Source organism: Eretmochelys imbricata, chromosome 6 (assembly GCF_965152235.1).
Source record: "Eretmochelys imbricata isolate rEreImb1 chromosome 6, rEreImb1.hap1, whole genome shotgun sequence".
Taxonomy (NCBI): Eukaryota; Metazoa; Chordata; order Testudines; family Cheloniidae; genus Eretmochelys; species Eretmochelys imbricata.
The window spans coordinates 78,575,874-78,598,013 of record NC_135577.1 but is presented as its reverse complement, the minus strand read 5'-3'; the positions used below and the strand labels follow the sequence as shown (position 1 = coordinate 78,598,013).

Here is a 22,140-nt window from a genome sequence, read left to right as displayed (position 1 = left end):
TGTGCATAAACCTGGATCTGCCTGTACATCTATACCTACAGGTTTACTGCATATATACAGAAAAAATGTGAATATATAAAATATGAAAATGACCGCAATAACCATCATAATCAAAGGGGAAAGGTCCTGAAAACTGTAAATATATGCTCACAGATGTTTGTTTTCTCAGTTCAGTTATCAATTTCAAAATACGCTGTATTTCCCGTGTAACTCATTTTTCATCTGCCCAATTACTAGCAATCTTTTTTCTACTATCAAAAATGATCATTTGTTTCTTTATTGTAGTAGATAAAACATCCTTTCATTGTTTCAGCTCACAAGCTGTGCCGATACTACCCACTGTTCTTGCCTCCAGCACTTCACATTATTGGTGTATTATTTCATGCATGCCCTACTCTTTTATCAATTGCTTTTGAAGTAATGTTAATAGACTAGAAAATTGAGACATTTATGAAGTATAGGCAGTGTTTATGAAAAAATCCATAAAATATGACACAGGCAAGACAAGATAAAAGCAGCATTTTAATAGATTATGGCGAAGAGATCCTGTCAGAAGTTGACAACTGACTCCTTCGAGATCACTAATTTTTATGGGATTAATTCTGTGGTATTAAAAATGAAGTTAAATGTAATAATTAATCTGTAAATTGCACACCCAGAATTAAACCTTGTGGCCCCTCAGATTTGGTTGCAATGATTTTTGAGTAATTACTTCAATCTGATAAACTAAAAAAGACTATTTTCCTTCATATTTCAACTAAATAGCCACCTGGAGCAGATTTCACAGAAGCACTGATGTGCAGGCAGCAACAGAACATCTCCATTTGGTAGAGATGATTGGATAATATCTGCTGATCACCAGAGACTGATAGTTCTCTCATTTTTAACTGGATAGTTTACTATCCACTACAGCTTTCAGAGTAGCAGCCGTGTTAGTCTGTATTCGCAAAAAGAAAAGGGGTACTTGTGGCACCTTAGAGACTAACCAATTTATTTGAACATAAGCTTTCGTGAGCTACAGCTCACTTCATCGGATGCATACTGTGGAAAATACAGTGAGGAGTTTTATATACACACAGAACATGAAAAAAACCACCCATTTTTTCATGTTCTGTGTGTATATAAATCTCCTCACTGTATTTTCCACTGAATGCATCCGATGAAGTGAGCTGTAGTTCATGAAAGCTTATGGTCAAATAAATTGGTTAGTCTCTAAGGTGCCACAAGTACTCCTTTTCTTTTTATCCACTACAGCATTATCTATTTACTGGCCAACGGAACAGACAAACTAATGGTATGTCTACACTTACCGGGGATCAACGCTGCAAACTAAGGGTATGTCTACCTTACCGGGGATCAACGATGCACCAGGGGTCGATTTAGCAGGTCTAGTGAAGACCCGCTAAATTGACCACAGATTGGTCTCCTGTCAACTCCAGTATTCCACCAGAACAAGAAGTGTAAGGTACGTCGACAGGAGAGTTTCTCCCATCGACCCAGTGTGGTGTAGACACCACAGTAAGTCAACCTAAGCTACATCAAATCCAGCTACATTATACATGTAGCTGAAGTTGGGTAACTTAGGCCGACTTACCCCTGTAGAGTAGAACAGGCCTAAGTGAAATCATAGTTCATGATCTACCCAAAGGCTTTTAGAAACAAAATCAAAATGAGAAGGAAAGTGGCACAGTGGATTATAAAAAAGCACTGTACTTATGGGGATAGGGCTCAAATCTTGGGTGAGTCACAAGAAAAAAATGGATTTGGTAGCCTGATATCTGGAGAATAGATCTCCCAACCAAAAACACATGAAATGATTACGGCAATGCTCACCAACACCCCAGCCAACAAAAGCACATAAAACTAACTGTGAGGGAATAGTCACCCAATTTTAATAAAAACTCTGCTTAGTATTTCCAGACCACAATATCGGGAAATAAGTTCAACTCTATAGGTACACAAGCAAGAATCTCACACACACACACACACACACACACACACACTTGGTGTGATAAATCTCCTGACTGGAATATTGGTACAGAAGAGTTTATAGCTTGTTCAGGAAGGACAGTCAGGGAAAAACGTGAGGAGGTACTGCATTAAACATCAAGAATCTATACACTTATTCTGAGGTCCAGAAGGAGGTGAGAGGGTAGACTAGATGAAAGTCTCTGTGTAAAGATAAAAGGGGAAAAATAGAGGGGCAACCTCATGGTAGATGTCATAGACCACCAAGTCAGGAGGAGGAGGTGGGTGATTAGGCATTTCTAGAACACGTAAGACCTGGTAGCAATGGGGGATTTTAATTACCCAAATATCCGTTGGAAACGTAATATGGCAAAACACAAAATGTCCAATACATTCTTGGAATGTATTGGTGTTAAGTTCTTATTGTAGAAGGGGGAGGAAGTAACCATGGGAGAAACATTTTAGAATTGATTCTGATTAACAGAGAGGAACTGGTTGCAAATCTGAAGGCTCAAGGCAATTTGCGTGAAAAGTGATCATGAAATGATAGACATATAGATTCTAAGGAAAGGAAGGAAGGAGTGAGAGCTGCAGAATAAGGACAATGGATTTACTGGTAGGTAAAGTTTATGGGGAGAAAATCTAAAGGTTTGTCTGCACTAGAAATTTGTAACAGCGCACCTGCACCAATGCAGCTGTGCCACTGTAGCACATCTGGTGAAGACACTCTAAGCCAACAGGATAGAGTTCTCCCATTGGTTTAATAATTCCACCTCTGCGAGAGGAGGTAGCTATGTCGGCGGGAGAAGCTACACCAGCACTTAAGTCGATATAATCCACACCCCTGAGTGACATCGTTATACCAAAGGAATAACTGGATAGTTTATTATCCACTACAACATTATCTGTAAGGAAAAAAGACTTTCAGGAGAGCTGGAAGTTTCTCAGAGAGACATTATTAAATACATCACACAAAATATCCTGACGTGAAGGAAAGAGAGCAAGAATAATCAGAGGCCAAAAAGGAATCTTGCAAAAAGTGGAAACATGGACAAAATGCTACAGATGAGTACAGAAGAATACCACAAACATGTAATGGACAAAATCAGAAAGGCAAAGACACAAAATGAATTACACCTAGAAAGGGATATAAAAGGCAATATTAGAAGCAAGAGAAAGATGAACGAAAGTGATGATATTAAGAAGGCTGAGGTGTTTAATTTCCATTTTGCTTTAGTTTTCATAAAAAAGGCTATTGGTGATCAAATACTTAAAATTAATATTAACAACAATGGGGAAAAGAACACGTTAAAGAATATTTAGTTAAGTTAGATGTATTCAAGTCAGCAGGGCCTGATGAAATCCATCCTAGGGTACTTAAAGACCGTACTTAAAAAGTATCAAGCGTGGTCTGGCAGTCTTCCTGGTCTGGTACAGATCAGTATTTTCATTAATGACTTGAATAATGGAGTTGACAGCATGCTTATAAAAGTTGTAGACATGTTGGGAGGAGTTGCAGACACTTTGGAGGAGAGGATTAGAATTAAAAATGACAATAATAAATTGGAGAATTGGTCTGAAATCAATGACATTCAATAAAAAGATGTGCAAAGATGACATTCAATAAAAAGAAGTGCAAATTATTACACTGAGGAAGGAAAAATCAAATACATGAATACACAATGGGGAAAAACTGGCTAGGCCATAGTACTGTTGAAAAGGATCTGGGGGGTTATAGTGGATGACAAATTGAATGTGTCAATAATGTGATGCAGTTGCAAAAAAGGTTAATATCATTTTGAGGTGTATTAACAGGAGTGTGATATGTTAGACGCGGGAAGTAACTGTCCCGCTCTAGTTGGCACTGTTGAAGTCTCTCCTGGAGTACTATGTCCAGCTCTGGATGGTGCACTTTAAGGCAATGTCTACACTACAATCTATGGTTGGGATTCCCCTGCATGAGCACACATACTCATATTAGCTCTCCAAAGAGACGCAGCAATAATATGAAAATACAACCACATGATAACAATCCCAGACTTGCCCATCTCGGAAGATCTCCAGCACCTTGCCCCCTGAGATGCTGCCTTACATCAAGAAATCCTTACTGGATGATGAGCAAAGCTCTTAAGACTTCGGGATTGTTACCAAATGACAAGGGGGGAGGCTGTGGGGTAAAAATAGAGAGCAGTATAAAACCCATGACAGATAGCAGTCCCATCACACACACTGCTTTTAAAGGACTTTCAAAAAGAAAAATTAAGGCAGACCTTGACATTTCTTTTGTCATTCTTACAGTGGAATGACAGATTCACCCAAAATTTCTGATCACACTAGTCTGTTCAACAGTTGTCAGCACTAACCATCTTTCACTGGGCTACCGAGGGAATGTCTACACTGCAATTAAAAACCTGTGGCTGACCCATGCCACCTCACATGGGCTAAGGTTCTTTTTAATTGACATGTAGATGTTCAGGCTCAGGCTGCAGCCCAAACTTGAATGCCTACATGGCAATTAAACAGCCTCTTAGCCCGAGTCAGCTGGTACAGGCCAGCTGTGGGTTTTTAACTGCAATGTAGACATATCCAGTGTGTCACATGACTCATGCTTCAGAAGAACTCTTGCTTTACTTGTTCCACAGTTATGTAATTTTCTCATTTGCATCCTAATGACTCTAATAACAGTACTAAAAGGAAGATACACAGTCCGTGATGACTCATTTTCAGCTTCCTTCTTCCCTTAAAAATGCATCATTTGTACATTTTATTGTTTATTCAAATCTGTAGGTCTAGGTGTTATGACTTAGCTTAGTTATCTGGTCCAGACATCTGTTTGGTGGATGTTAATATGTTAACTTGGACTCTGATCTTACTTGAATGATTTGCTAATACTGTGGTCAACATTTGTTGCCAATTTTCCCAACCAGCTGTTGCTTGCCTTGTATCATTCCTCCAATAGATGCAGTGCTTTCCCTGTACTGCCTCACTTCTACAAGGAGGTCTCTAATTTTATACTTTCCTTTGCCTCAATATTGATCCACAGTACAGTCTTGTGTTACTTATCTAATATAACACTAACTGAACAAAAATTCTGTGGAAGACAATTCTGTGTAACTCTCAGATAACAGATACATGGCATCAGACGTCTATCTTATGGTTTTAATACAGAACATATTTTTTACCATTAAAGCTGTTCTTTAGGGTGGTTCACTACTATCCAACATCTCTACTATGAAGTATCAGTCACTGTAAATTCCACTACATATGTTGCAATCTGACTGATATACTGTAATCATACTGTAATTTTAGATACTATACAATGGCATGCATCTATGGAAGACATGAATCAGGGAGTCTTATTTTGAAATGTAAAGCTACTTTAAATTTCAGATTTGTGGAAGAATTTTTTTTTAAATATTCAGCAAACTTGTAGATTGCATTCACCAATAAAAAAAAAAACTCTCTCAAGAGATATGTGTCTCCTTGTATTTAACACACAGTAGCAAAATAATTACCATCAGGTAAAATAAGTGGTTTTGAATTCTGTAAATATTGCTAAAAGGCTATTTTTAATTTAAAAATATTGGTTCAACATTTAAATATAACTTCTCTATAGCCCTACAGCACCATGTACCCCTTTTCTATTAAGATTTTGGCCCAGATCCTCAGCTGGTATACATCTGCCAAAGTTCTGCTGAAGTCAATGGAACTAAGCCAATTTATACCAGCTGACAATCCGACCCTTTGCCTAGAACTATCATTTATCATGGCGAAAGTCAAATAAATAAAAATATGTATTTGAACTCATGTTCATTTTTATAATTTAATTCCCCTCCCTCCTAGCATGAGATTGGTGAAGCACGAGACTACAGGAAAAAGAGAGAAGTGAGGCCTCTAAAGATGGTCAAGGCAGCAGGGGCTCATGCTGAGTTTACTTACCATTTCCAACAGTATCAATGGTTCCCTCTGATGTCAACATCTGTGAAGCCCATTGGTAAAGTGTGTGTCTCATTCCTCTCTAGTGCTTAGAATCATAGAATCATAGAATATCAGGGTTGGAAGGGACCTCAGGAGGTCAGCTAGTCCAACCCCCTGCTCAAAAGCAGGACCCATCCCCAATTAAATCATCCCAGCCAAGGCTTTGTCAAGCCTGACCTTAAAAACTTCTAAGGAAGGAGATTCCACCACCTCCCTAGGCAACGCATTCCAGTGTTTCACCACCCTCCTAGTGAAAAAGTTTTTCCTAATATCCAACCTAAACCTCCCCCACTGCAACTTGAGACCATTACTCCTTGTCCTGTCCTCTTTCACCACTGAGAATAGTCTAGAACCATCCTTTCTGGAACCACCTCTCAGGTAGTTGAAAGCAGCTATCAAATCCCCCCTCATTCTTCTCTTCTGCAGACTAAACAATCCCAGTTCCCTCAGCCTCTCCTCATAAGTCATGTGTTCCGACTCCTAATCATTTTTGTTGCCCTTTGCTGGACTCTTTCCAATTTATCCATATCCTTCAGGTAGTGTGGGGCCCAAAACTGGACACAGTACTCCAGATGAGGCCTCACCAATGTCGAATAGAGGGGGACGATCACGTCCCTCGATCTGCTCGCTATGCCCCTACTTATACATCCCAAAATGCCATTGGCCTTCTTGGCAACAAGGGCACACTGCTGACTCATATCCAGCTTCTCGTCCACTGTCACCCCTAGGTCCTTTTCCGCAGAACTGCTGCCTAGCCATTCGGTCCCTAGTCTGTAGCTGTGCATTGGGTTCTTCCGTCCTAAGTGCAGGACCCTGCACTTATCCTTATTGAACCTCATCAGATTTGTCCACATAGATGATGATAATCTACTACTGCTATTAGGGTTGTTTATTTTTTCCCCAGAGTTGAATGCTCCACTTGTAAGAGGATGGTGAAAAAAGCCCTTTTTTAAAAGTGGCTACAATCCACTGCTACTGAGTGCAATATACAACTGACTTTCTTGATAGATGTAACACAGGGCTAAACAGTGGCAAATAATTGGTTTATTGCCTATGAGAAGCAAGGCAAAGTTTGTAATCTCACATTATCCTGGATTTAAGTACACTTGTACCATATTTACTGAGGCCAGAAGCACAGTCATTACTACAGTATAGATGTATACTTTATACTGAAGTTACTGACAGATGAACACTCAGATGGACAGAGGCTCCTGCACCAGTAAAAGATTTGAGCCAAGAAAAATATGTTAAGTTTTCACAAACAATTTTGTCCTTACAAATGGGAAAGTCAGCCACTTTATATCCTACCACAGATTATATCCTACATACTATAAGCAGAAGCTTTGGGGTTGATTTTAAAGCATGTAATTCCAAGAAAGGGAACGACTTCTGATTTTGCTATAAATATTTTGAATGGAATTCACATCCTAACTACATTCTGTAAGTGTTGTTTTGCTTCTGTCAGCCTGGGGTCAGGAGGACGCTTTCATGGTATATTTCTAATTTTTACATTTTTTCCTCATGCTTCAGTTGGCAGGATCCTGCAAGGTTTCTACAGAATTAAACTGATGCTCTTCTGAGTGATTTGTTGAGCCTGTAGTGTGAACACCTGTAATTTGCATGGACTACCTCCACTAAATTTCAGTTGCCAGTACAGTATTTATGCCAATGCACATCTATCTTGACTGCCACATACCCTTGCTGTTATAGTCTTGGGTCTATTCAGAGAAGCATGACAATTTTGTGCAAAAATGCTTGGTGGTTTTGTAATATAAAAAAAATTCACTAGGAACCATTAAGATCACCTAGTTATTTCTACTTGTGACATAATCAAATTAGAACCAAGGTCTCAAAATGTAAAAGACAAAGGCATTAACGCTTTAAAATTACAAGATCCGTAAACCTCTGCTCTTCAAACATGCAAGATTGATCAATATGTCAACATTCCAGGATAATGCACAAAGGATTTTTATCTTTCCCAGTCTATTCCTGTTACTATACTTATAAAATCAAAACCCCCAAAACTTCATACTTAATAGAAAATAGTCCATACCAAAAACCAATTTTGAAATGCTTTACTAGAATTGTTCTGCCAGCAACTTTACAAAGAACTGAACAACATGTTCACACATCTAGCTTCAAATAGATTTTCAAACACAGTCAACTAGAAGCTTTTCACTTTGTAAAAGTTCAAAAGTATATTCAAAATTATATGGGACCCATATTTGAGTTTAAAATTGACATACTTTCAAGGACAAGTAAGTATGTCAGTAAGTATGTCTCAGTAAGGTGTTTTCAAGAATAAATTTTAGGGTATATATTTTATATGCTATTTTAGTAAACAGATACACATTTTCAGTAAAATAAAATAAAGTTACACTAGAAAAAAGAAGATAATTTTCTGATTGAAATAAGTGAGAGGAAATCTTGTTGGGTTTTTTTATAGTTAGATTACTGCAAAATTGAGAAAGCAAAGAAGTCAAGGATATCAATCAGTGAAGAGAAGGAGAAAATTAATCCTGGAAAAAAACATTTTTGAAGATCTTACATCACAGATAAATAGCCTGAACAACAGTATTTTCAAGGATATGATATGATAGATAAATAGGCCAACCACCAGAAGAACAGCCCTAAAAGAATTCTGACTGAATTTTACAAGTGAGTATCCACAACCCTTTGAAAGGGCAGAGCATGTGCTCTCTCTTTCATCTTCTCTTCTGGCCAGTGTGGCAAGTAAGGGGAAGCAGTATCAGCACCTTATCTTCAATCTTGCCTTCAAGCCTTATCTTCACCTGATTGCTTTATATGATGAGAAAACTGGCACTGTGGATATAGGGAAAGTGGTGGATATCTTGACTTTAGCAAAGCTTTTGAAACGGTCTCCCTCAGTATTCTTGCCAGCAAGTTAAAAAAGTATGGATTGGATAAATGGACTATAAGGTGGCTAGATTGTCGGGCTCAACAGGTACTGATCAACGGCTCAATGTCTAGTTGGCAGCTGGTATCAAGCGGAGTGCCCCAGAGGTCGGTCCTGGGGCCGGTTTTGTTCCACATCTTTATTAATTATCTGGATGATGGGATTAATTGCACCCTCAGCAAGTTTTCAGATGACACTAGGTTAGGGGGGAGAGGTAGATATGATAGAGGGTAGGAATAGGGTCCAGAGTGACCTAGACAAATTGGAGGACTGGGCCAAAAGAAATCTGATGAGGTTCAACAAGGACAAGTGCAGAGTCCTGCACTTAAGAAGGAAGAATCCCATGCACCGCTACAGGCTGGGGACCGACTGGCCGACTTAGCCAGTAGCAGTTCTGCAGAAAAGGACCTGGAGATTACAGTGGACGAGAAGCTGGACATGAGTCAGCAGTGTGCCCTTGTTGCCAAGAAGGCAAACGGCATATTGGACTGTATTAGTAGGAGCACTTCCAGCAGATCAAGGGAAATGATTATTCTCCTCTATTCGGCACTGGTGAGGCCACACCTGGAGTACTGCGTCCAGTTTTGGTTCCCCCACTACAGAAGGGATGTGGACAAATTGGAGAGAATCCAGCAGAGGGCAACAAAAATGATTAGGGGGCTGGGGCACATGACTTACGAGGAGAGGCTAAGGAACTGGGGTTATTTAGTCTATAGAAGAGAAGAATGAGGGGGGATTTGAGAGCAACCTTCAACTACCTGAAGGGGGGTTCCAAAGAGGATGGAGCAAGGCTGTTCTCAGTGGTGGCAGATGACAGAACAAGAAGCAATGGTCTCAAGTTGCAGCGGGGGAGGTCTAGGTCGGATATCAGGAAACTCTATTTCACTAGGAGGGTGGTGAAGCACTGGAATGGGTTACCTAGGGAGGTGGTGAAATCTCCATCCTTAGAGGTTTTAATGCCCAGCTTGACAAAGCCCTGACTGGGATGATTTAGTGGGTGTTGTTTCCACTTTGAGGAGGAGATTGGCCTAGATGACCTCCTGAGGTCTCTTCCAACCCTAATATTCTATGATTCAATCCATCCTCTTCAGGGAAGCTGGATTAAACAATACCACTAGCTCTATTCTATTACATACAGTTTCTTATACTGCCCTTATTATTTTAGGGTAGCTATCCATCTTCCAGTAGTGAGGTAAGTGACATGACTAACATCTTAGAGAGACAAGGTGCATGAGGTAATATCTTTTATTGAACCAATTTCTGTAATAGACAAGCTTTCAAGCTACACAGAGCTCCTCTTCAGCTCTGGGAAAGGTTCTTAGATTGTCCAGCTATGCTAGAAGGACAGAAGACACTGGATGTGGTTTAATTAGGTTGCAACCTGGTTATTAACTGTTTGGGAGTACCCAGCAGATAAACGTCTATAGTATCATTTCAATACATATCTGGTGGACTTCTGTCAGCCCTCCCCCTTTCCCATCATGATCCCCAGCACACCTGCTGCTGGGAGCTTACCATCCCACCTTGAATGAGGGTTAAGATGGATCATAAAGGGTGGGGTAATTGGCTTCCTGCTGTGCCAGTCAAAGTAGCCCCGAACCTGCCCTGTTTCTGCTCATTTAAGGAATACCTCCTTTAAATCCTTTACCAATCTATTTATCTGATGACTGTATCACTTCATTATGGAGTACCTGCACTGGACATCTGCCCCACATCAACATAATGAATTGCAACATCACAGCCTAACTCCTGTTCCACGTTTACCCTCAACGAATCCCTCCAGCCCCGCAAACCTGCTGTGAGGAAGGTGAAAACCCCTGCACTTCGCCTAGGCCAATCTGGTGGTGAGGGAAAAATTCCTTCTCAGCCCACCCCTCAAGAAAGGAACGACTACTGCAGTGCCCATAGCAGTTCCTGACCAAACCTGGTATTTTGCCACTTCCATGTGTGGGAGGGTGAGTGCTGCTCCGCCTGGTTGAGGTAAAAGAGGGCTTCTCCTACTCAGCATGTACTTATATAACCTCCCTTCTGTTCCAGTCACCTAGTGGGATCGGTCACAGTGTGCCCACGTTGACATTTTCTCTCACAAAATTACACTTCCTCGGTCTCCCTCTCCTAAAAGAGGTACCTACCTTCATCCAGCAAGCCAGACAATAGGCCCCCCCCGCCCCTTAATGTGTGGTGTAATCAGCGTCACAGCTAAATACAAGATCACATAGTCCAGCATAAGTAATTAGCACATATCCTAGGAGACCATGCAAGATAAAGTGGCCCATTAACACCCCAGTAGTCATAGAACAAAAAGGAGGGTTAGTGGGCTACAGATTGTTATAATAAGCCATAAATCCAGTTCAATCTTGTATTTAGCTGTGACACTCTTAGTACCTTTCCCAGACCAGAAGACCACCTCTGTGCAGGTTGAAAGCTTGTCTCTCTCACCAACAGAAGTTGGTCCAATTTAAGATATTACCTCATTCACCTTCTCTAATATTCTAGAACCGACACAAGTACAACAATACTGTGTGACTAATATCTGACACATGAGGTTTGTGCTTTCTCTCATCCTCTTCTTAGGAGGAGGATATGTTGACAGTGGAGTGTTTTGTTTTGGAAGATATATATATATATATGTGTGTGTGTGTGTGTGTGTGTGTGTGTGTGTGTGTGTGTGTGTGTGTGTGTGTGTGTGTGTGTGTGTGTGTGTGTGTGTGTGTGTTTAAGTGTACATGCTGTTATGTGTTTATGTTAGAGAAGGCAAGGTTAAAAAAAAAGGTGATTTGCACTCAAAAGTGGAAGGCAGTGAGGTTTGTGGCTGTCCTTGGTTCCTGGCTTAGTTTGTTCCAGAGCTTGGGACCACAACCTGAGAAAGTTCTGTCTCCTGTACAGAAGAGCTTTACCCTGGTAGTAGAAAGTTCAATTGTGCCAGAGGACTGGAACAGTCAACCATGATCTTCATCACAGAGCTTAAGGCAATTCTTTGGATAGGCCTGGCCCTGGTCATTGAAATGGGGGTGTTGAAGATGAGGACCAAGCCTCTGAACCTCACTTGATATTCTACAGGAAACCAGTGTAGAGGGCGGGGAATAGGTTTGATATGCTTGTGGCAGTCAGTATTGCTAAGGAGTGTTCAGTATTAGTTGGTGCTGTCTAAGGGCTGATGTCTTTGTGCCCACTTATACTGCACTGCTGTAGTTCAGATGGGAGGTATTGAAGACATATATAACCGCTACTAGGATGAGCTGAAGTCTCCTAGCCAACCAGAAATGGCAGAAAGTATTGCTTGTGGATGCTACTATGTGAGAGCTTAGCACTACTGAGGGATCTAGGCTACAGACTGAACTGACCAACTGTGGGGATGTACCATCAACCAAAGGAGACTTCACCATGACTGCAAATTCTGCCAAGTGCTTACCCTTGCCCACCAGCATCACCTCTGTTTTGCTTGCACTTAGCTCCAACCAGCTGTTCTTCATTCATGAACTGATCTCACTCAAGCATGCTGCCATCTTGGTGATAGTGGTATGGTCAGATGAAGTAAAGGATAAGCATAGCTGTATGTTATCTCCATATTGCTGGCACTGAGTCCATGTTGTGTTATCTGTTCAGCCTCATGTCGATTTTGAAAAGGACCAATGGATTCTTCTGGGACTTGTGGCGGGTTTTGTACTTTGTGAACCCCTTTGATTCTGGGGTGGGGTGGGGGGGATTAACCCCGCCTCCCGGCTTCTACGCCAGTTCTACAACCTCCCTGATAGTCAGGGCTCTATGGCCCCATGGCCAGAGTCCTTCTAAATCTTCTTCCCTTAGTGGGATAGCACGGCCTAGCGGCCAGAATCCCTATAGTGCGCTCCTAAAGCAGCATGGCCCAATGGTCAGAGTCTCCCGAAACTCTCTTCCTCCGGTGGGATAGCGTGGCCTAGCGGCCGGAGTCTCTATAGTGTGCTCCTAAAGCGGTGTGGCCTGAAGGCCTGAATCCCTTTAAGTCCTCTTTCCCTCGTAGGATAGTGCGGCCCAGCAGCCAGAGTTCATCTATCTCCTTTGAGGTAAGAGAGGGGTCGGTGAACTATGTAGTCAAATCAGAAGACAACTCAGAAGAATTACAATATATGAAATAAAATATTGTGTAAGTCACAGATCCTCCTACTAGTAATAACATAGTTTGGGCTAGATCTTCTTTCTGTTGTACAGACAGGGGGGTGGAGAGAAGAGTTCATATAAATTCTCTTTTGCAAAGTTAAAGACAAGACTTTTCCCTAACACTCAGGAAGGCATTAGGAGTTGGGAAGGGGGATGCTTGGTTACTCTTTCATATTTGTTAAGCAACATATCATGTTCCACGCACTTTTTATTAAATGTAAGTTTTAAAAATACTTCATCAGTCTTGATTTGCTTTTATGTACTGCAATACTAATATCTAGATCTTCAAAAGGAAATTCACTTACAAGTGTTTAAGCGTTGAAAAAGTGAGAACTTGTTGTCTTTGAACATAAAGAAATTTAAAAAGGCCCTGAAATGTTTTCAATGAATAGCTAAATTTCAGAAAGCATATGGAAATACACATGCACTATAATTACTTACTGTTATAACTATAGTGTATAACCTCAATACACTGTTTTTGTGCAGAGTGACGCTCTGAAAGAAATAATTGTCCTTAGCCCTGCCTGATGATCACAGAGTGAAAAGTTTGATAAACAGCAGCAAAAGACTGAAAAGGTGTAATACACAGAGGTTTTAAAACTTTAAATGTATATACTCATATTTTTCATTTTTCTGTAGTTTTTTTTTAAAAACATATTACAAAGGCGTAAACTTTGGGTTTTTTTCTTCTATGCAGATTAAAAGAAAAGAGCTGATAACTTTGTTAACTGATAAATAATTCATATACAGTAACAAAGATTGCTTACCTTGATGGACTGACTATAAGGTCCTATGTTAGCAGGTGCCCAGTGAGAAATGCTCTGTACATGCATGATCTGTTTTTGATAACGGTGTACATCACCGATCGTAACGTCACACTTATGTGCAAGGCAATCCATACAAAAGAGTACTCCATCAAGCAATGGGGCTTCTACACATACTCTGAAAACATAAATCATGAAAGATTATATGATTATCTTATAGACTCAGAGAAATATAAGGCTGGAAGGTACCTTGAGAGATCATCAAGTCCAGCCTCCTGCACTAAGGCAGGACCAAGTAAACCTAAACCACCTGTGACAGGTGTTTGTCCAACCTGTTCATCCATCCATCTATCTAATCTATCTATCATGATTTAGCCTATTGAAAACAAGCCAAAAAAAAAAGAGCTAGTAAGAGAGCAGCATCTCAGAGCCTATAGCTATTGAAGAAGAATTAAGTTTATAGTATACACATAAAGGGGAGATATTTAACTCTCAGCAGAAATTCAACAGAAAATGACTTGTAAATGCTTGTTCTCTGGAAGTATCTTATAATACAGTCTTGTAAAATTCTACTCAGGAAAAATAACTTTTTTCACCACAGGCAAGAAAATATTTCCTCTTTCTGCCCACCACCCCACCATTAACATCATGATAAGGATGGGTGAGTAGATTTTCTGCTTGGGCTGCTAAATTTTCAAGACAATTTTGCAAATTTATTGTAGATCTATACCCTTGGGTCCGTGCTCCTAGCATGTTACTAGCGAGAATTCCCATAGCCAGGTCTCTGTGCATAATGCAATTATGCAGCCGTGCAAATGTGTGCATAATTCTTCTTTTGACCAAAATGCAGTATAAGTCTGCTTGTGCTACATAAATAATCACAAAAAGCGATTTTCCTGCATCCTCCCAGCTTGTAACCTTTTTTCCTGTTCTTTTATAAGCTCCACATGAAGTGATAGGGGATTGTATGGCTAGCTATGCAAATGAGGGAGCAAAAGACATGCAGTAGCATGAAGAGCAGAAGAGGATGAAGCAGGAGGAGGGACTGTTCTTAAAATACACTGAAGTGGAAATCTGCTCTTGTGCAGCTTTACGAGCTGTACAGTAAGGAGTAGAACCTGCCATGTTCTCCTCTTAGACTATGTAGAAAGAGAACTCCATGTCTTTGTGGTTTAGTAACCCTGGATGGCTGCCTGCATCTCCTAGAAGCCTCTCCCCACTCCCTTTAAGGCAGCGCTTTAGCCTCTTCTCGTACTGCCCATTCCCATCTATCTCATTTCAGGAGCCACACTAAGTAAATTATTTCATAATCAATTTACATGGCTGCATAATTCTGAGTTTATCAGAGAGCTCAGTGTTCTTATGCTACCTGGGTCAGGACCTCAATATGTAGTTTAGATCTAAATTGTCACGTCATACACAGTGTGTTGTCCATAGATTTAAAATTTCACAGCAGCTAACCAGCCCCATCTGAGGTGGCTAAATCTGAGCCAGGCAAGGGTAACAGTATGTAATGGATCTAACCATCCATTGGAACAGAAAATGTAACACATAAAGTAATATAAAGAATTCTCTAACCATGAAAAGAAGGTGGGTGGGGGACTGTGGATCTGTTATCAGATACATTATTCCAAATACACCTATAATCCTTTACATTCTTGTTTCCAGTGCCGTTGCAGCTGTGTTGGTCCCAGGATATGAGAAACACAAGGTGGGTGTAGTAATATCCACAGTAATATCACCACTGCTGTTGGTGAAAGAGACAAGATTTTGAGCTTGCACAGAGCTCATTTTCTGCGTAAGCTTGAAAGCTAGTCCTTCTCACCAACAGAAGCAGGTCCGATAAAAATACTACCTCACCCACCTTGTCTCTCTGTAATTCTTTAAGTAATTTTTGTTTTTATTCCTGGTGAGAGTTGTCACCCCCCTGTGGACTACAAACACAATTTATTTTCAATAGATTCAGGTCCTAAGTAAATTAAGGATTTTCTTCTCACTCTTGGGGCTTGATTGAACCACGAGGCTCAGCACTGAGTACAGGGCAGTGTATAGTGGTGATTTCCCTGAAGAAGTCCTGGGAACTGGGTTACAATTCTGAAGTGATTCAGTGACAATTCCTCACCAATACCCTCTTTTTCTTTGTGGGAATGTAAACTGCCACTCCCCTTCACAGGATGCAATTTATTTGCCCCATATCGTGCTGGCCCAGATCAGTGTTGTTTGTGTAGGACCATAAATAAACTTTTACAAATTGAGAGAAAGTCTTCGATGAATCTGTATTCCAGGCAGGCCAGCAAAGACAGAGTTGCCTAGAAAAACATACCATACTACTGTATATTCTCCTAAAGGACTGTAAAATCAATACTCTTTGATGTCTCCATACCTCAAGAGGAAAAATTAACATACAACACCAAACACAGGACAACAAAGGGTGAGTAGATAGAAAACCTTTATTTCCAAGCTTTACAGTTTCTGACTGCTTTTGAAACCAAGTACACTACAAACTCATATCTTCATTAGGATAACTCTACTGCTGTCTTGTATCATGCCAGATAAAACCAGTGCTGACCAATCATTTAGCAGGTCACCCGACCATTCTATACAATTAGCAATAATTCAAGCCAATCATTCAGAAATTCAATACAATAAATATACAGAAAACCTTTTAAAATATACTCTTTTACTTACTGTGGCTAAGGCAGAAAATAATTTTTTTATGAAAGGTCAAGTGAAAAACTGTCACTGTAGCACATCTACACCCTTTGGTTATAGTGAGAGCACCAATAATTACATTTGAACAGAATTAACTTTATTTGCATTTGATGCAATATAAATAGTGCCAATGGAATGGCATCTTGTCAGAGGAATGTTGTCCACAGACTTATTTTGACACGGTATTTGCACTGGCATTTGTCACATGACAATGCTCTAACTCTGCTATTATCTCCTATGTGTATGCATTTTCCATTAGTTTTTTTATATAATTTCACTAATAGAAGATACAAATTTTTGACAAACAGTTTTAAAAAGGAAAAGATGGCATATTTACTTTTAAATGGTAATGGTTTCACATAAGCCAATTCCTCTCTTTAGGGTTATAACTTTTTATCCTTTTCCCTTCTTTCTCCCTCTTTGTGCTAACATTTATATATCTATGGTGATATTATTTTTAATTTTTATAACAGTATCCACTCACTGGTTGCTTGAAATATACCAGGTATAGACAAAAAATGAAAGAGCGAATAAAAAAATCAAATCAAGTGGTTATGATTGGTATGGGGCAAGGCAAGCTCAGTAGTATTCACACTGGTAATAAAGCTATAATGATTGAATAACAGATTATATTTTATCTTTACTATAGTGCTGCTATGTTGCATAATTCCTATTATATATTGTATAAATCTTATTCACTCAGTAGCAAATGCAAGCTTGCAACTTAATTCCATTATTTTTGGACCTCTTCTCCACTGACTGTATATTGGGATAAAATATAGGATGATTTTGTAAATTATGGGGCATGACAATAATAAGGATCCATGGATATTTATCTTAGGGAAGACTTCAAAGCAATGAGTCCAACACAGATCCAATTACTAGTAGAGCTATTACTAAGTAGGGAAAATATATCTTATTAACTTGAATAAGTAATAAAGCCCTCACTGTTGCACAATGGGAAAAAGTGAAGAACTTCTTCCTATAAAATATTTTATGTAGCACTAAAAAAAATCATTTTGTCACTTGCAGAGTCCTTTAACTTTATATATTTATATTTCAACTAATGATCTGAAAGAGAGGGTATGCATTAAGCTAATAAATTCACAGACAATACCAAAGGTATGATGAAAATGCAAGTATGCTTGTTCTGGGTATTTATAATCCCAAACACAGATGTTCAATGGGAGGGAAAAATTTGGAAAGCAGCAATGATGAAAGAGATGCAGTGGTGACAGTGGCCAGAACAGTATACAAGAGTTAGCAATGCAACATGGCAGACAATAAAAAGATCAATACAATTTGGAACAGCATACACACAGGTGTTACACAAAAGAGCACTGAGGAAAAGTTCCACTCCGTACCCCTGTGGTATGACTACACCTGGAATATTGCTCTCACTTCTGGGAAGTTAATTCAAAAAGATATTGACAATCTGGAAAGTCCAGAAAAGTGTAAAAGCTAACAAAGAAGTGGAAATGTTTATGGTTGTTCAGGCAGGCAAAATCAGGAGAAATGGTATGTAATTTTTAAAAACGAAAATTTAGGCTGAATATTAGAAAAACCTTCTTCTCAATCAGAGATTTTAGGGATAGGAATAGTTTCCTAAATGAAGTGATGGTATCCCCATCACTAGGCACATTTAACTCTGAAATAAAAGGAAGCATTTTGTAGAGAATATTTTACATAGATCTTTCATGGTTCTGTTCACTCAATCCTGGAAAATGGACTAGGGTATTATTTATGAAAAGAATATTTTGAGTCAAAAAGGTATTGCTCCACCATATCACATCTGGAAATTAAGTGGCTTTGTTATAGCAATTTATTGCCATATATATCTACATATCTATATAGATATATGTAGATATATATATAATTATGTATAGCACTTTCATTAACTGAATGATTATAATCTCAACTCTTCCTCCATTTATGCAGATATTAGATGTTTTATAAACTTGAACAAAAACTGAATTTTACCTTAACAGACCTGAAGTTAGAGTTTTCAAGTTTTAAGTATATCACATAAACTGTTGATAGGGTTCTGTAAACTAAATGAAAAGCAGTTAGTCAACCTATCAGTATTTCAGTTGCTAAGCACTGTAAAGTGCAAGAGTCTTTCTAGATCTCATTCTGGAAATCAATGAATCATAGAAATGTGGGACAGGAAGACACCTTGATAGGTCATCTAGTCCAGTCCCCAGCACTGAGGCAGGACTTAGTATTACCTAGACCATCCCTGACAGATGGTCGTCTAACCAGTTCTTAAAAACCTCCAATGACGGAGATTCCACAACCTCCCTAGGTAACTTGTTTCAGTGCTATCTACCCTTATAAGTTAGGAAGTTTTTCCTAGTGTCTAACTTAAATCGCCCTTGCTGCAGTTTAAGCCCACTGACTCTTGTTCTGTCCTAGGTGGTCAAGGAGAACAATTCATCACCCTCTTCTTCATAACAATCTTTTATGTACTTGAAGACTGTTAACATGTCCCCTGTCAGCCTTCTCTCCTCCAGACTCAACAAACCAATTTTTTACAATCCTTCCTTGTGAATCACGTTTTCTAGACCTTTAATCATTTTTAAAGCTCTCCTCTGAACTTTCTCCAATTTGTCTACATCTTTCCTGAAGTGTGGTGCCCTGAACTCAATACTCCAGTTGAGGGCTTATTACTGCAGAGTAGAGTGAGTGGAAAAATTACTTCTTGTGTGTTCCTTACAACACTTCTGCTAATACAACCCTCGGCCTGCGCCGCTTCCAGCAGCTCCCATTGGCCTGGAGCAGCGAACCGCGGCCACTGGGAGCCGCAATCGGCCGAACCTGCGGACACGGCAGGTAAACAAACCGGCTCGACCAGCCAGGGGCTTTCCCTGCACAAGCGGCAGAACAAGTTTGGGAACCGCTGGTCTAGGCTATATTTCCCTAGTTTGTTTATAAGAAAGTCAAGTGACACAGTATCAAAAGCCTTGCTAAAGTTGAGCTATATCCCATCTACTGCTTCCCCCCTATAATGTACTCTTCTAACAAAAAAAAATCCAAATTAAAAAGACAATTCTTTTTTACTTTATCTGTAAACAGAATTTGCTAGATTTGACACACAACTTTCAAAAACTGTAGTAAGATTTTCAGAGACCTAAGCATTTGCTACATCAGTCCAGTTTCCAACATAAAACTGCTACATAACCTGGAAGTCATGAGCAGTACAGAATTGGAACTGTGGGTGATCTTGCAGGCCTAGACTATTAGATTGGCTCATTCAAACAGACCTGGCAGGAAGTTTGGAGCTCTAGTCTGATAGACACTAGACATATACTGAAAGGGATAAGCTTGGTCTCTGCCAGCAAAAGGAGTCAGGCTCATCATACTGGGAACATTGACAGGATCTCCCTGCCACATACATGCTTTTAATTACACAGTAGATATGAGTATGTATTGTAGCAATTGTTCCATGAAGGAAATAAAATGCGTATGACGAAAAAACAGCATGCTCCCCAGAAAAAGGTGTACAAAAGCCTACTTCTGAACATGTGAGACATAAAAAAATGTGTACAAAAGCTTCATAAATACAGTAGTAGTAATACAGTATATTACAGTGTATCATAAATATACCATAGCAATAGTCTGATCCTACCTTGCCGGTGGACACAAATCAAACTGTGTCACATAAGCTGAATTTATAACAGCAAAATCTTTCATGTTCTTCATATACAGATGGACCAAAATAATATCTTTCAATTCCAATCCCTTTGAATTCATATTAGCTGCCAGAAAAAAAAATAATACAGCTGTTAAAGATAGAACATTTGAAATGTGCACAGAAAGATAGCAGAGGCATCTTATGTTTGTCCAAGAAAATCAAATGATAATAACCTAACACTTACTTAACATGACTGAGTGCTTTACTAATATATTACTTTTCCCCTTACAATAATCTTTGATGGTATAGCCTTATTTTTTATTAAGTGCTTTTTTGTGTTAATTTTATCTAATAATATGGAGATAAAACATAACTGAAAATTCTTCAAACCTGAACTTATACTTGCCTTAAGAAAATACATTGTATCTTAATAAATACATATATATAGCAGTCTACATTCCACTGTGCTACTGTAAAAAATAAAAATAATGGATAGTAGAATATACTACAATTTCCAGCAATTTATCATACACTTGCTGGAGATCAAGCAATGGCAAATTCAGCATAAGTAAAGGGGTGTAAACTGTTGGAGAGACTAAAGGAGCTGGGGGTGATATGCAGAGGGGTGAAAGAAGGACACACATATTTGGTGTCAGAGAACAGATAAACTAGGTTCAGGATAAAGGGGTATGGGTGAGAAAATGGACTCAGCCAGAGCTGATTGTATAGAGGAAGAAGAATAAAGTTAAGGGAGTTAACAGGATGCAATTTAGAACACACATTTCCATCTTGAGCGCCTTATCAAAATTTGTGGGACACTATATTACTGTGTGGTCCTCATATTCTGCATTTAAATCTCAAGAGCTACAGAAGCTAAATTAAGTATAAAGCTTTCTCTGAAAAGTGTGAAAGAATACAGAACATATAGAGTAATAGGATCCCATATGACATGAGTTAACTGCTACGCAAGCCTCCCTTCATGATAGTTTTGGCTATATTGCCCTTTAAAGATATAGACTGGACATAGATATTTTCGTTCTAATTAGCAAGTAGGATGAGAGCATAAAGATAATGTGCTGAGTGAGGCTAAAGTGAAAGCAAATAGTTTTTATGTAAAATGTCTCCATTCTTTTAAATATTCAGAGACAAAATTGTGAGCTTACACAGAGCTCTTCTTTAGTCAGCTAGGAAATAAGTGCACTTTTCAAACCTCCAGTCAGCGGAACATTTTTGCCAAGCATTATTTTTTTCTCAAGTTACAGTTTAACGTGTGTGATTTGAAACATATTTTTGGGGAGGAAATACTGGGCTAAACTGAAAAACTAATCTGATTGATGTATAGCTGTATTTGACCAAGTTCAAAGAAAGGGAATTTATTTCTTAATGTTCATAATTCTTAACTTCGTTACAGAAACGATTCACTTTAAAAAAAGATAAAAAGGTGAAATCCTGCTCTGCCCTGCAAGAGGAATTATGCATGTGTGGTGGGGGGAGTGGGGAGATGGAAGTTTTCTCCCAATACAGAGGCAGGGCGCTGCTGGTGACATGAAGGACTGTGTCTGGTAGAAAGAAGCTTCACCAACTGTGCCTAACTACCACTCTCTACCTACACATCCACACACCATTTTCTTAGCCCACCTACAAATCCTCCATCCATTTGTTCATAGAGATAGCCTCCACAGAGCTTATATCCATGATACACAAAATAAGTACATGGTATTTCTACTGAGTTTGGGGCCTTTCACTGCCATCTAAGAGTCTGTAGCATTTGGTCAGGTATGACTCAGCCTCATTGGGACAGAACCACCTTTGAAGTGAAAGTACATAAGAACATAAAAACGGACATACTAGGTCAGACCAAAGGTCCATCTAGCCCAGTATCCTGTCCTCTGACAGTGGCCAATGGCAGGTGCCCCAAAGGGAATGAACAGAACAGGTTATTATCAAGTAATCCATGCCCTGTCACTCAATCCCAGCTTCTGGCAAACAGAGGCTAGGGACACCATTCCTAACCATCCTGACTAATAGCC

General features: G+C 39.4%; 1 protein-coding gene across 3 annotated transcripts in view; it reads right to left on the bottom strand.

The window, feature by feature from the left end:
* DPH6 (diphthamine biosynthesis 6) overlaps window positions 1-22,140 on the bottom strand; it is a 367,209-nt gene that overhangs the window by 171,172 nt on the left and 173,897 nt on the right. For all 3 annotated transcript variants that reach the window (XM_077818948.1, XM_077818949.1, XM_077818950.1), the window contains 2 exons: window positions 20,105-20,234; window positions 13,768-13,942 (listed from right to left, as the gene is read on the bottom strand). In XM_077818948.1, coding sequence (XP_077675074.1) covers window positions 13,768-13,942; window positions 20,105-20,234 — 305 coding nt within the window. The remainder of the gene's footprint in view (window positions 1-13,767; window positions 13,943-20,104; window positions 20,235-22,140) is intronic.